Consider the following 14633-nt stretch of genomic DNA (forward strand, 5'->3'; position numbering starts at 1 on the left):
TTCTGGCAAAGTTAAAGAAGCAGAATGGGGAACGGGGTTACAGTTCCAAGTAATCCCTGAAGTTTGACAAAACAGGGCCTTTTTTTTGGAAGAGGATGCCAAAGAAGCTGTACATAAGTCAGGAAGAAAAACACGCACCTGAGTTCAGGGCAATGAAGGATCACCTGACGCTTTTCCTGGGGCGGAACATCGAGGGCAACCTAAAACAGAAGCACCTCCTACTTTGCCACTGGGAGAACCCCAGAGTTCTGACCAGCAATGCAGAAGAGAATCTTTGGGTTATCTGGAAGTTGAACTCCAAGGCATGGCTCACCATCTCCCTCTACTGCTGTTTCATGGCCAGGTATCTGTCTCCCATACTCCGGGATTTTGCCAGCAGGAAGACCAAGCCAACAGGTTTGTCCTGCTAGCTGACAGTGCCCCAAACACCCTAAAGGCATGGAAGACTAGGTGGACAACATTAGGGTGGTTTATTTTCCCCCTAACACTACGTCTTTTCTCTAGCCTGTAGCCTGAGTAGTGACAGCCACATTCAGGGTGCACTACCTGGAATGTACAATTCAAGAGCTGATCAGAGCAAGTGACTCAGGGGACATGGACTCAGTCAGAGCCTTCTGGAAGAGGTACATCAAGAACACGGTGGATAGTATTACAGCAGCATGGAAAGAGGTTAAGGAGAGCACCCTAAATGTGGTGTGGAGCATGGTGTGGCCTGAGTGCATCCACCTGTTCACCGGGTTCCCTTTTCATGCAGATCCGCAGGGACATCATTGACCTCTCCCATGAGTTTGGTTTGAGGAGGTGGGTGAGGAAGACATTCAGGAGGTGCCCAATTGCACACTGAAAATATTTTCAAGGAGCTGATTGAAATGAAAGAAGAGAAGGCACAAGGAGAGGATGGTGAGAAGAGGTGGAAGAGGAGGAGGAACCAGTGCTAGTGTTGGATCTGAAGACTCCAAAGAGTTTTTTTTTAGGAATGCTGGCCCAGGCTTTTCCATTTCTTCAGGAAAAGGATCCAAACCCTTCCTGGAGTGATGCAACTTGCAATGCATTTGATAAGGAGCTGCATATGTACCACAAGCTACTTGTACACAAAAAACAAGCAAGCGAGGCAAACAACTGTAACACTGTGCTTCCCACCCAAGACATCCACCTGCATGCAGGAAGAGCCTACACCCTCCACCAGCAGAACATCGATACACTGCTCTGGCTCACCTACCTCCATTTTGTCATGCCTCCTCCTCCACCTCCTCACTGCCTAATTCCCCTCCATGTTCCCCCACTCCCTCACTACATCACTCTCCCACCGCATTGCTGCACTGCTCTTCTGTTTCCTCACCACATTGCTCTCTTGCCACCTCTCTGCATCACTTTCCCCATCATTCATCACCAGCTTCTGACAACCTTGAGTGAGTTCCCAGGGATATTAGCTGTCCCTCAGCCGCAGGGAGGACCCATTGTTTCTAATTGGACCATCCAAGGATACACTTAAGTTGGAAACTTGTTAAGAGACTTTTTTGGGTGGGCAACCCTTGACCAAAAACATATCTCCATCAAACCCGTGTTGTAATTGCCTTGCTATATGCTAAATTGCTATGCAGTGGGTTGTCACTTGACATAACTCCATTGTATAGTGAGGCCCAACAGTATTATAGGCTACACACTCATTCTGAGTTGCTTTTCTCTCTTCGGGTAGAACATCTTTCACGGAGCCATGTCCCTGGACCAGCTGTACACATCACGACCCAGTGCCCTGCAGTCAGGCCCTTTCACACCAATCCCTGGGCTCTTTCTATGTGGGTCTGGAGCTCACCCAGGTGGTGGTGTCACGGGTGCACCTGGTCATCTGGCTGCCCTATCAGCTCTCAGCTTTTAAGACTAGTGATGTTATGGTCATAATGAAAAAGGGGATCTTGGTGAAAGGATAAAGAGGGAATAAATAGGGAAGAAACATGGGGGGATTAAAGGTTTTTGCTAGATTTGTAGTTAGGAAACTTGGAACTCTTCTTTTTTCTTTTTTATACAGGATTAGTTGTCATGCTGTTATAGATTCCTCAAGTTAAGAAACCAAATGAGAGCCAATATTAGGTGTGCATATCACAAGTTTTTTGCATCTTGACCAGTTTTTATATAACTTTATAGTAAACTTGCAGGGTACTGTATTTTAAAAATTATCATTTTTACAGTCCTGAATAGTGCAGATCATGTCATGAGATCAGTACCTCGACATGATAGAAATAGGTGCAAGTGTACACAATAAACATTATGTGCAGTTTTCTTGATCTAAGTATAAACTGCATACTCAGCCCTGCCAGAATTTGATTATATACAGCTGCTGCAAAAGAAAATCATCTTCAGTACGGAATATGGCATTGGCCTGTTCTTTGCACCAATCAATACATAAATGGTTTGTAGAATGAACACAGAACAATAGTGCCACACCTTGACTTTTCACATTTGAACATTAGCCCTTGGTCAGTCCATTCTTTGCTTAGTGTACTGCTGTTGTTAGATTTGACTTGTGGCAGACAGTTCACAAAAGTCCATCCATCCATCCATCAGCCAATCCTGCGTTACACCATGAAAAGCGTAGAAACCCTGGGCAAGGGAAGTCAGTCTTGACATTTAAGATGAGAGTGAAAAGACTGTTTATAAATGAGCTTTGACTGCTGTTTTTGTTGATCTAGCAGCTGACTTTGATTCTCTAGTTGTTCTAGCACTTTCATATTTCATCACTCCTTCCAGAGATTGCTAGGACCCAGTAGGGTAGCAAGAGGGAAATATAAAGCTGGCAAAAGCAAATATCTATCTATCTATTTATTGCCAGACGCCTCAATCACGTTTGGGGTGGCCACAAACAAAACGCCTCCACGTCGCCCTGTCCCCTGCCATTTCACTGCCCTGCTCCCAACTCACACCCCCCTCTCTCATATACCTCTCCATCTCATCCTCGGCCTCCCCCTCCCTCTTCCCCCCTCCACCTCACTCACATACACTCTCTTCATCAGTCTTTCACCCTCCATCCTCTCCACATGGCCAAACCACCTCAGTGTGTTCCTCATAACGCTTCCTATCACATCCGCATCCACACCACAATGCTCCTTTATATCCTCATTCGTCAGCCTGTCTCTCCATGTGACTCGACAGGCTCCTCTTAAATAACTCATTTCCACTGCTTTCACTCTTGACATGTGTCTTTCCAACAACATCCAAGATTCACTTCCATATGTTAGAGTTGGTGTGACAATACTGTCATGTAGTAACTTTTTCACTTCCATGCTCACTTCCCTGTTTCTTATCACTGCTTTCAAAGAACCAGCAACCTTTCTTCCCTGCTGTACCCTTTCAAGCACATCACCTTCCAAACCTCCATCCTTACTCATCACACTACCCAAGTACTTAAACGTACTCACATTTTCCAATTCCTTACCATCCAACCTTGCTGTACATTCACTGATTTCACCTTTCTCAAAGACCATCACTTTACTCTTCCCTACATTCACCTTTAGATTCCGTTTCTTACACACACTCCCAAACTCATCCACCAAGCCTTGCAGCTCCCCTTCATCTTCACTCAACAACACAGTATCATCTGCAAATAACAGTACAGGGAGTTTCCAAACACTATCCTCTCTCACCAGGGCCACTCCAACATCCACTACCCTACCTTGTACCTCTTTTATTACCCCATCCATGTACAGATTGAACAACCTTGGAGACATGACACATCCCTGTTTCAACCCAACCTTGAAAGAGAAAAATTCACTTAGTTCACCATCCACACGCACTGCAGCCTTAGCACCATCGTACATACTCTTCACAGCATTCAGCAACTTCCCATCTACTCCATATATTCTTAATACTTTCCACAATCCTTGTCTATCCACCCTGTCATGTGCTTTCTCCAAATCCGTGAAAGCTGCATACAACTTCTTTCCCTTCTCTAGAAACTTTTCCACTAAAGATCTAAGAATGAATATCTGATCTGCACAACCTCTTCCCTTCCTAAAGCCTTCCTGTTCTTCTCCAACTAATTCCTCTGTTCTTTCTCTAACTCTGTCAATAAGTATCCTACCATACACTTTTCCTATTATACTAAGAAGACAAATGCCCCTATGATTACCACACATTTCTTTTTCCCCTTTCCCTTTGTACAAGGGAATAATTATACCTGACTTCCAGTCCTCCGGGACTCTACCTTCCTCCCAGGCCAATCTACACATCTTCCACATCCATTCTACTACAGTCTCTCCCCCATGCTTCAGCATTTCACCACACACTCCATCAATTCCTGGGGCTTTCCCCAATTTAACTTTCTTCATTGCTTCCACAACTTGTATCCTACTGATTTTAGATTTCTTCCTGTCTTCTCACCTCCCTCCTTCTCCCAGCCATTCCCCAGCCACTTATACTCGCATTACTTCCATCATGTATGTTCAAAGAAAGCATGCAATAAAAAATCTCAGAAAACCAGGACTATAGTAATCTGTTAATTTTCCCCTCCACACCGGAAGTAAGTATGGGTATGTGATTCATTGTATTTCTAGCAGCATTCTTCATCCAAGAAAGGATTGGGTAAACCATCTAGAAGAACACAGTATGATAAAAGAAAGGGAGTTCAGTTTTAGAAAGGGAAAACCACGTATTACTAATCTATTAAGCTATGATAGAATTACAGAAACATTACAGAAAAGAGAAGGATGGGTGGACAGTGTCTACTTAGATTTCAAGAATGCATTTGACAGAGTACTGTACTAAAGACTTATGGAAACTGTACCCTCAAGGAGGTATCCAAGGCAACCTGCACTGTTGGATGCAGGATTTTCTCAGAAAAAGGGAAATGAGAACAGTACTAAGGGGAAATTATTTATCATGGAAGGAAGTGACTAGCGGAGATACACATGACTCAGTTCTGGCACCAAGTATGCTTTTAGTATATATATATATATATATATATATATATATATATATATATATATATATATATATATATATATATATATAGAGGACTCAGTGCTGGCACCAATTATGCTTTTAATATATATATAAGGGCTCAGTGCAGTATGTATAAATTAAATAGTAACATTGGAAATGGAAGCTATCTAAATATGTTTGCTGATACTGCAAAAATACAAAGGAAAATTACTAGCAAAGATTCTTGCAGAGAGCTACAAGAAGAATTAAATAAACTTCATGAATGAAGCAATAAATGGTAATTTGAATTTAATGTGGAAATGTAATTAAGTTTGGTAAAAGTGAAAAAAGACCAGATCGGGATTATAAGTTAGGAAGTTCAACCCTACACATACTAGAAAGGGAGAAGGACGTAGGAGTGATTATCAATAACAGACTATCTCCAGCTGACCACATCAGTGAGAAGGTACGTACGTAACATGTATTCATTGCTTGCTAATATGTAAACAGCATTCACGTATATGAGTGAAGACATGCTGAGAATGATGATAACCTCATTCATCAGACCAACCCTGGAGTATGCATCAGTAGTCTGTAATCCTCATCTTAAACATAGATAAGATTGAAAAAGTATATACAAAGGGCAGGTGCAAGATGGGTTCCAAGTTTAAGGGATATAAGGTAAGAAGGATAGAAAAATTGAATTTACCAACACTACAGGAGAGAGGGAAAAGAGGAGACTTGATTATGCTATATAAATGCAATTCAGGGAAGGAGAAAATAAACATAAATGATTATATAACCTATGGGGAAGCATCAGCAAGAGGACACTGCATAAAATGAGAGGCGATAAAGACGAAAGAAAATCCAGTTTTCCAAATAGGACAATTGATCAGTGGAATGCACTACCGAATGAAATAGTGTGTGGCAAAACTTCATAAATTTAAGGATATGTGACAGAAATGGTTTAATGGACAATACGAGCTTGACTCGTTCCAGTAAAAATACAGTTAGGTAATAAATTAGGTAAGACTAACACACACACACAATCCCAGTACCTTCCAATGCATGATGGGATTATTCTCTCTCTCTCTCTCTCTCTCTCTCTCTCTCACCATAATCATTGCATGGCCTTCTGAAGCAATCAACACTGTATATTTCAGTGCTGTTAAATAATGTGGAATTGAAAGTCTCCTCTTCCCCCTTCTCCTTCTCTCTCCCCCTCCCCCTTTCTTACCAGGTAATCATTGCACATCCTTCCGAAGCAATCAACACAGGTAGGCTATATGTGAGTGCTGTTCAGTATTGTGGAATTGATAATTCTCTCCCTGCATCCCCTCCCCTCCCGCTCTCTCACTCATCAGCTTATCTTAGCACGGCCTTCCGAAGCAATCAGCACAGAGTGCTGTTCAATATTGTGGAACTGAAAATCATAATCCATTCATTGCCAGTTGACAAGGTTTGCCAAGGCGGTCAGATTTTGGACACCTTTTGAGTCTGATTGTCCAGCGGTGAGGCAAGTTTTGTCCTGGAACAAATGCGATTGTTCGGGTACTTGCAGAACGCCGCTCATAGTTGCAGTTGTTCTCTAGGCAGTCTGACCGAACAGCCCCGAGTCCCTATGGAAGACCGCGGCCGAGGCCAGGCTTTCCTACTGAGCTCTCAAGGAGTGTACAGTAGCCTATGTTGTGCTGTTGGCGCACGTGATTGTGTGCAATGCAGTCTTCCATAATGTACTTAATGATATAATGTGCTGTTGCATCCTGGACAGGCATCGGCGACGGAGTCATCCAGCCTCTTCTGATAAGAGAGTTGGTTGATGTCCACATCTTATCCTGGCCAGGTGGACCCTCAGGGACGTCCGCAGGATTTTTTGTGAGGGGGGGGCAAAATAAATTATATATATATATATATGTGCGGCTATAATATATCAAAATACACACACTCCAAATAGGCATAGGCATATACTTACGTAAGTTACATGACTTACATCAAATGCATAGTGACAGAGTGCGTGAATCGGCTCAAATCACTCAATCATCCTTGAACAAGAACTGAAGCCCCCCCTTCCCCCCCCCCCCTCTGGACGCCCATGTGGACCCTGTCCTCACGAGGGAGGTAGGATTCAGAAGGGTGGATATCAGACCGTGCATTCAGCTGCGTGTTGTCTTTGAGTGACAATGGAGTGGCGAGTGATTTGAGCATGGATATGCTTGTGAAAGCTGGTTTGAGGCGGGGGAGAGATGACAGTATTTTTGTGTGATATCGTGTGCTGGGTGTTGTTTTGATATTCCTTGGTGTGTGTGGATGTGCTGCCTTGTAGTGTGGTGGATGGTGTGGGTTTGTGGAGGTTGCGGCAAGAATTTGTCTCATTTCTAGATAATCCTTGACTTTGAGGACTTTGGTTTCTTGGTGCAGGTGGTCTGTAGGTGTAGTAGCTGCGCATTCTGTGATTACTTTTAGGGCCTTGTCCTGTATGGTCTGTAGAGTGTTGCAGTGTGTTTTAATGAGGTTAGAAGCCCAAGCAGGACTTGCATAGTTCATCGCAGAACGTATATATTGTTTGTATACTGAGGTGGTGGTGACTTTGTCGTGTCCGAATGTTGTGTGGGCAAGTGACCTTAGGGCGTTGAATCATGGTGTTAATTTAATATTTGTGATGTGTTGTTTAAATAACATTGATGTATGTTACACCAAAGATTATGTGTGTGAGGGCATAGGGGGGTGTTGTTTATGCTGAAGTGTGGAATGTGACTATGTTCTGCTGTGCAGTTTGTGAGAAGGGTCACAGTAGATTTGGCTGGGGCTATTGTGCGTCTGTTTGTGGTGAACCATTTGTGTAGTGTGTTGAGGTAATGTTGGAGGATGTGCTGCTGTCTTTGCGTTTTGGTGTGTACATGTAAGTCTTATGTGGTCTACGTAGGAAGCTATGTGTATTTGTGGTGCCTTGGATGTGGTTATGTCGTGCATGTATAGGTTAAAGAGAGTAGGGGACAAAACAGATCCTTAGGGGACGCCGTTTGTGAAGTTTCTGATGTTCGATGACACCGGCAAACGTTACATGTGCACATCTGCCTGCTAAATAGTTTGCCAGCCATCTTTTTGTGTTACTGTGCATGTTTGTGTTGAATATTTTGTTTGTGATATTGTGGCGGGGGATGGCATCAAAAGCTTTGCTAATGTCTAGTGTGGTGGCCTAGCTGAATTGGTGCCGTCAAAAACTCTCTCTGTAAGGTCTGTAAGAAGAGTGTTTGTGGAGTGAAGCAGCCTAAAACCATGTTGTGATGGGGTTAGGGTGATGTGGGGTGTAACTGATTGTAATACCAGTCATTCAGTGACTTCGGAGGGAGTGCAGAGGAGTGTGATGGGTCAATGTGAGGAAGGTAACGTGGGGTCTTTGGTAGGTTTGGGGATAGTGATGGTAGTACTATGCTTCCAGATGTTGGGTATTGTGTGAGTAGCGGTAGTTTTTCAGGCTGGTGTGTGCTTGTATGCCTTTCACAGGTGAAGGTTGGATTAAAAATTTACGTGCTGCTCTTCATTTCGACAACTGCTTATAATGGGAAAAGTTAGTAGGAGAGACCTATAAACTGTCAAAAGGAAATTTCCTAATGCGCGACGTTCGAAACTGAGAGATGTTACGGATGTATGTTGCCTACCCAACGATGATTAAGCACAAACACGCAGCGTACGCTGAATACGCTCTGGTGCATGTAAATTTTACATCCACTTTTTATTGTACGAAACCTTTTTTATTGCAGGCATAAAACTCAAAATATTTAAAATTGACTGCAAGTATTTATTATCCGCGTGGGAAATATGATAGGGATCACCACATGAGAACAAGCTGGTATGCCCACGTTTGCGTACGACAGTTAAGGATAAAAAAGAAGAGGGATGAGGATCATGTGAAGTTGTCATATGCATGTCTCAAGTTGTGTTTTGAAATCTCCCTGGAAGATTTGACACATATGGTTGACTTTAAGCCATCACTCTCTGACGACCTGGCAACTTAGCCTAGTCCGTCCTTGGTCGTTGCTGGGGCTAGTAAGTGGCATGATTATTGTGCTGTATCAGATAAGCTTAGTACAGTACACGAGGCCAATGGCTAAAATTTCTGGCGCTTTTTGTCGACAACTGAGACAGTGTCACACCTCAACAGTTACACATGGAGGAAGATACGATGCAATCATTGTTGGAGGAGGTACGTTATTTGTAACAAACTTATTTAAAAAATAAATGCTCACACTGTGGTCTGGCATTGGGATGTTTACCCATGTGCAGTTTTTACCATCCGCGATAGCGAAGCAGGTATTGTTTTCAAATTGTATGCCTGTGTGTGTGTTAGTACGTAACCACTCAAGATATCAACACAGAATTTTACAGGTGTGTAGTAGGGATGAAAATCGACCACGAGTTTGAAACTGGGGAAAATTTTTAGAAGTAACCAACGTTTTCTTTTATTATTTTCATGTTTTCCAATGGAAAATACTGTGTTTTAATTACTTTTGACCTTCATTTTGGAGGGAAAATCGCCTTTTTGGAACTTTGAGTAAGATTTCCAAAAGTGGGTTTATCCCCCAAAATCGATCAAAATTAATTAAAACACTATTTTGCATTAAACTAACCCAAACTAACCTAACCTAGGCCTAACCTAAGGCCTGACATAGACCGAGTGCACACGCCTGCACCAGCCAGTATGGCACGACATTCATCCGCTCCTGAGCGATAGCCTAACCTAAGCCACTATATGACTACCCCCTACAAAATTTGCTCCCCCGACTCAAACTAGGCTTAAAAGGTAAGTCTTAGTTAGAATAGTTCAGGGACGTAATATAATGAAAATTGGTAATGTTGGTTACTTCTAAAGTTATACCGAAACTGGCGATAGTAGGTCAAGGTCATATTCCGAACCACGCTAGATCTACAGTATAACAGCTCGCGGACGGTGTGATTCTCCAACTGAGCTCTGAGGCTGTTTCCGCTGGGCGAGGTTCTTCACTTTTTGTACAAATTATGTAAATACATTATACTATCTTGCTTAAGTTATTCTAATTAGGGACGACAGCTTACGTATATGGAAATTTTAATGCTGTGTTTTTAAGGCGACTTCTCGTCGTAAAAACACTAGCTACTGAAGCGGGGTCCTCTTTCTAGACCGGAAGTAAAGCACTAACAAAGGAACAGGACATAAAAACCAGGCAGTATACCTTAACACATCTATTACCTTAATCCTACTCGTAACAATATACATAGAATTATATTTAAGATACAGGGACACAGAGATACAGAGTTAACACTTGGCTCCACAGAGCAATCGTATACACTACAATGGTCACACAGGGAGATTGTGAGTGCTCTATAATATGGTTTACACGTCACTTGGAGGCAGTATATAAATAGGATTGTTCACTTTAGGAATAAACAAGGTTGGGAGTCTGGTTTGGGAATATTACTATAAAAGAGGTAGGGTGCGGACAGCGACACTCGACTCTGTCACCTTGTCACGGAGACACGTACACTTAGCTTTTGACTCGCCCACGCCCTTACCTCAGATGTTCACAGAAAACTCTCTGATTCTCTTATATGGGGAGGGACTAGGATAATTCACAAAGTTCACTTTCTGCCCTGTTAACACTGAGTTCTGATGGGCCACTATTGACTACGGTTTCTTGCTGTCACTGTTTTCCCTGTTTCCTGGGTAATAGTCACTCTAAGTCACACTCGTAGGTGGGGTGCAGGGAAGCTGTCCCGTCTGGGGGCCTCGACCTGGGAGGCGGCCCTCGTACTAGGGCCGCGCCGGTGGGGTGCAGGGAGGCCCTTTGGTCTGGGGGCCTCGACCTGATAGGTGGCCCTCGGGACTTGGGCCAAACAGCCGGAGTATTCGGGCCTAATTCTTCTGACTCCGGGGAGTGAGGGAGCCCGAATCGCCTTCGTCGGGAGTTGGAGAGTCTAGCCTGGGATTGCGGGCACCGAGGGGGAGAGGCGCCGTCAGGACTGGACTGCAGCAGCGTCTCCTATGGGGCTCGAACAGAAACAAGGAACTCCCGGGTGTAGGTGGTAAGTCTGATATCGGGCCTTGCCACCACTCTAGCGTCTCCTCCGGGGCTATATTCCCGGGTGGTGACGAAGGGCTCCCCGAAGGGAAAGAGGCTGGAGGAGGACTCACATTACCCGTGTCCTCTCAGGTGTGTCTGGAGGCCGGGGCCTGGGGTCGCCTTCCCCTGTCACACACTCTGGCTGTAGTCGTGAACTTGCCCGGCGTACGGGGGACACCTGTAGGGTGAACGGGGTTGCCCTTTCACCATGGCTGAGGACCGCCAGCTTGGTGTTGCTCCCGTAGTAGGAGACAAGCCGGAGTGAGGGGCACAGAGGCCACACTCTCTCCAATATGGATTGAGTCTACCTTCGGGGGATTCTCTACCCTGGTACGTGCCCCGGCCGGAGCCGAGTGTCTACCCGTACGGAGAACAACTGCCGGACGAACGGGGTCGCCCTCACGCCACGGCTTAGGACCGTCAACGGGGTGTTACTTCTGTAATAGGGAAGTGCTACATGTACAGTAGCAGGGGCTCTTTACCCTGATCCGTACTCTGGCTGTAGCCGGGAGCCGATCAGCCCCAGCAGGAACATCTGCCGGACGAACGGGGTCGCCCTCACGCCGCGGCTTAGGACCGTCAATGGGATGTTGCTCCTGAAGGGGAGAACAGCAAGAGAGGGATGCACTGGGGCAACTCTCTCTCCCTAGTGTGTTAAGGCTGGAGCCTGGGGTCGCTTTCCCCTTCACACTCTTTATTAGGCCGTAGCCTTGGGCCTCTTGCCCTTGGGCCTCCTGCCCTAGAGGGTGTAACAAAGCCGTCAATACGGTGTTACCTGGGACTGAATCTGGTTCAGTCCCACCCCTGTTCTGTCGATCACTGCTCCGCCCGCAAAGTAGTTCACTTCCCCTGATCACCTGGGGTTGGGGCACTTGTGGGGAATAGGGACCTAGGACCGTGATGCCCTGATGACCCTCTTGACTGAGGTCACTAAACTCACCGGTGTGTCCTTCTGGGGTGGTGGTGGGGTGGCGGCTCGGTGGTGGTGTGGGGGGTGGTGAGGTTGGAGGTCTGGCAGTGGGCATTTTAGAAATGTTCCTGACTCGTCTGGTTCCCTTTCATATATTGATGTCCCCTAAATTAGGTTGTGCCTCGACTGACAGTCACCAGGTGATGAGTGCAGGTATGTAATGTAGAAAGGCATTACATATCTGCAGTCGATGGTGTTCTCTTGGTCGAGGTTTTTTTAACATTAGTGTAGGTCTAGTTATTTGTCTCTTAGGATTTAGTATAGGTTAGCGATTTGTCTGTTAGGTGGTTAGTTTTAGGGTATTTAGATTAGGTATTTTTGATTATAAGTAATATAAGGTTAAAAATATAAAAAATAAATAAAAATAATAAAACAAACTACAAAAAATAAAATAAAAATTAAAATAAATAAAAATAATAAAACAAACTACAAAAAATAATAAAATAAAAATTATTATATATATATATGTACGTGTGCATGAAAGTGTGTATGTTCATATGCATGGATGTGTGTATGTATGTACGTATATATATATGTTCGTACATATATGTATATATATGTCAATATATATACATATTAAAATGCCCGCCGTGCCCGCCGCCGGACCTCCCACCTCACCACCCCCCACCCCACCACCGGGCCGCCACCGCACCACCACCCCAGGAGGACACAACAGTGGGATTAGTGACCCTGTTCAAGAGGGTCACCAGTACATCACGGTCCTGGACCCTTGTTCCCCGCAATTGTCCCAACCCCAGGTGATCAGGGAAAGTAGACTACATTGCGGGCGGAGCAATGATCCCCAGAAGAGGGGTGGGACTGAACCAGACTCAGTCCCAGGTAGCACCGTATTGACGGCTTTGTTACACCCTCTAGGGCAGGAGGCCCAAGGCTATGGCCTAATAGAGAGTGTGAAGGGGAAAGCGGCCCCAGGCTCCGGCCTTAACACACCAGAAAGAGAGAGTTGCCCCAGCGCATTGCTCTCTTGCTGTTCTCCCCTTCAGGAGCAACATCCCGTCGCCGGCCCTAAGCTGCGGCGTGAGGGCGACCCCGTTCGTCCGGCAGATGTTCCTGCTAGGATAGATCAGCTACCGGCTACGGCCAGCATACAGATCAGGGTAAAGAGCCCCTGCTACCGTACGTGTAGCACTTCCCTATTACGGAAGCAACACCCCATCGTCGGCCCTAAGCCGCGGTGTGAGGGCGACTCTGTTCATCCGGCAGTTGCTCTCCGTACGGGTAGACACTCGGCTTCGGCCAGGGCACGTACCAGGGTAGAGAATCCCCTGAAGGTAGACTCAATCCGTATTGGAGAGAGTGTGGCCTCTGTGCCCCTCACTCCGGCTTGTCTCCTACAACGGGAACAACACCATGCTGGCGGCCCTCAGCCGTGGCGAAAGGACGGCCCCGTCCGCCCTACAGGTGTCCCCCGTACGCCAGGCAAGTTCACGGCTACAGCCAGAGTGTGTGACAGGGGAAGGCGACCCCAGGCTCTGGCCTCCAGATGCACTCAAGAGGACACGGGTAACATGAGTCCTCCTCCAGCCTCTTTCCCTTCGGGGAGCCCTTCGTCACCACCCGGGAATATAGCCCCGGAGGAGACGCTAGAGTGGTGGCAAGGCCCAATATAGGGCTTACCGCCTACACCCGGGAGTTCCTTGTTCCTGTCCGAGCCCCATAGGAGACGCTGCCGCAGCCCAGACCTGACCGCCTCTCCCCCTTGGCGCCTGCAGTCCCAGGACGCCCCGGCCAGACTCTCCAACTCCCGACGAAGGCGATTCGGGCTCCCTCAGTCCCCGGAGTCAGAAAAGGCAGGCCCGACTACTACGGCTGTTTGGCCCCAGTCCCGAGGGCCACATATCAGGTCGAGGCCCCCAGACCAAAGGGCCTCCCTGCACCCCACTGGCGCGGCCCTAGTACGAGGGCCGCCTTCCAGGTCGAGGCCCCCAGACGTGAGAGCCTCCCTGCCCCCCACCTACGAGTGCGACCTAGAGTGACTATTACCCAGGAAACAGGAAAACAGTGACAGTGACTCCGTAAGAAACAGTAGTCAATAGTGGCCTATCAGAACTCAGTGTTGACAGGGGAGAAAGTGAACTTCGTGAATTATCCTAGTCCCCCCCCCCCCATGTAAGAGAGTCAGAGGGTTTTCTGTGAACACGTGAGGTAAGGGCGCGCGGGCTAGTCAAAAGCATAAGTGTACGTGTCTCGTGACAAGGTGACAGAGTTGAGTGTCGCTATCCGCACCCTACCTCCTTTATAGTAATATTCCCCATATAGACTCCCAACCTTGTTTATTCCTTATGTGAACAATTCTATTTATATCCTGCCTCCAAGTGACGTGTAAATCATATTGTAGATAATTCACGATCTCCCTGTATGAACGTTGTAGTGTATATGACTCTGCTCTGTGGTGCAAGTGTTAACTATGTGTCTCTGTGTCCCTGTATCTTAAATATCACTCTACGTGTATTGTTACGATTTGAATTAAGGTAATAGATGTGTTAAGGTATACTGCCTGGTTTTTATGTCCTGTTCCTTTGTTGGTGCTTTACTTCCGGTCTAGAAAGAGGACCCCGCTTCAGTAGCTAGTGTTTTTACGACGAGAAGTCGCCTTAAAAACACAGCATAACACACACACACACACACAC

General features: G+C 46.0%; 2 protein-coding genes across 2 annotated transcripts in view; both read left to right on the top strand.

The window, feature by feature from the left end:
- Positions 1-2561, top strand: part of LOC145412851 (pyridine nucleotide-disulfide oxidoreductase domain-containing protein 2-like) — a 181972-nt gene extending 179411 nt beyond the window's left edge. Inside the window, exon 11 of the mRNA XM_080282651.1 lies at positions 1697-2561. Within this exon, the coding sequence (XP_080138777.1) occupies positions 1697-1876 (180 nt within the window). The 3' untranslated portion in view covers positions 1877-2561. The remainder of the gene's footprint in view (positions 1-1696) is intronic.
- A 3007-nt stretch (positions 2562-5568) lies between these two features.
- LOC145412852 (pyridine nucleotide-disulfide oxidoreductase domain-containing protein 2-like) overlaps positions 5569-14633 on the top strand; it is a 276097-nt gene continuing 267032 nt past the window's right edge. Inside the window, exons 1-2 of the mRNA XM_080282652.1 lie at positions 5569-5595; positions 12987-13100. Coding sequence (XP_080138778.1) covers positions 5569-5595; positions 12987-13100 — 141 coding nt within the window. The remainder of the gene's footprint in view (positions 5596-12986; positions 13101-14633) is intronic.

This window comes from Coenobita brevimanus, chromosome 94, assembly GCF_032717465.1.
Source record: "Coenobita brevimanus isolate Jiangsu-jjx chromosome 94, ASM3271746v2, whole genome shotgun sequence".
NCBI classification, from domain to species: domain Eukaryota; kingdom Metazoa; phylum Arthropoda; class Malacostraca; order Decapoda; family Coenobitidae; genus Coenobita; species Coenobita brevimanus.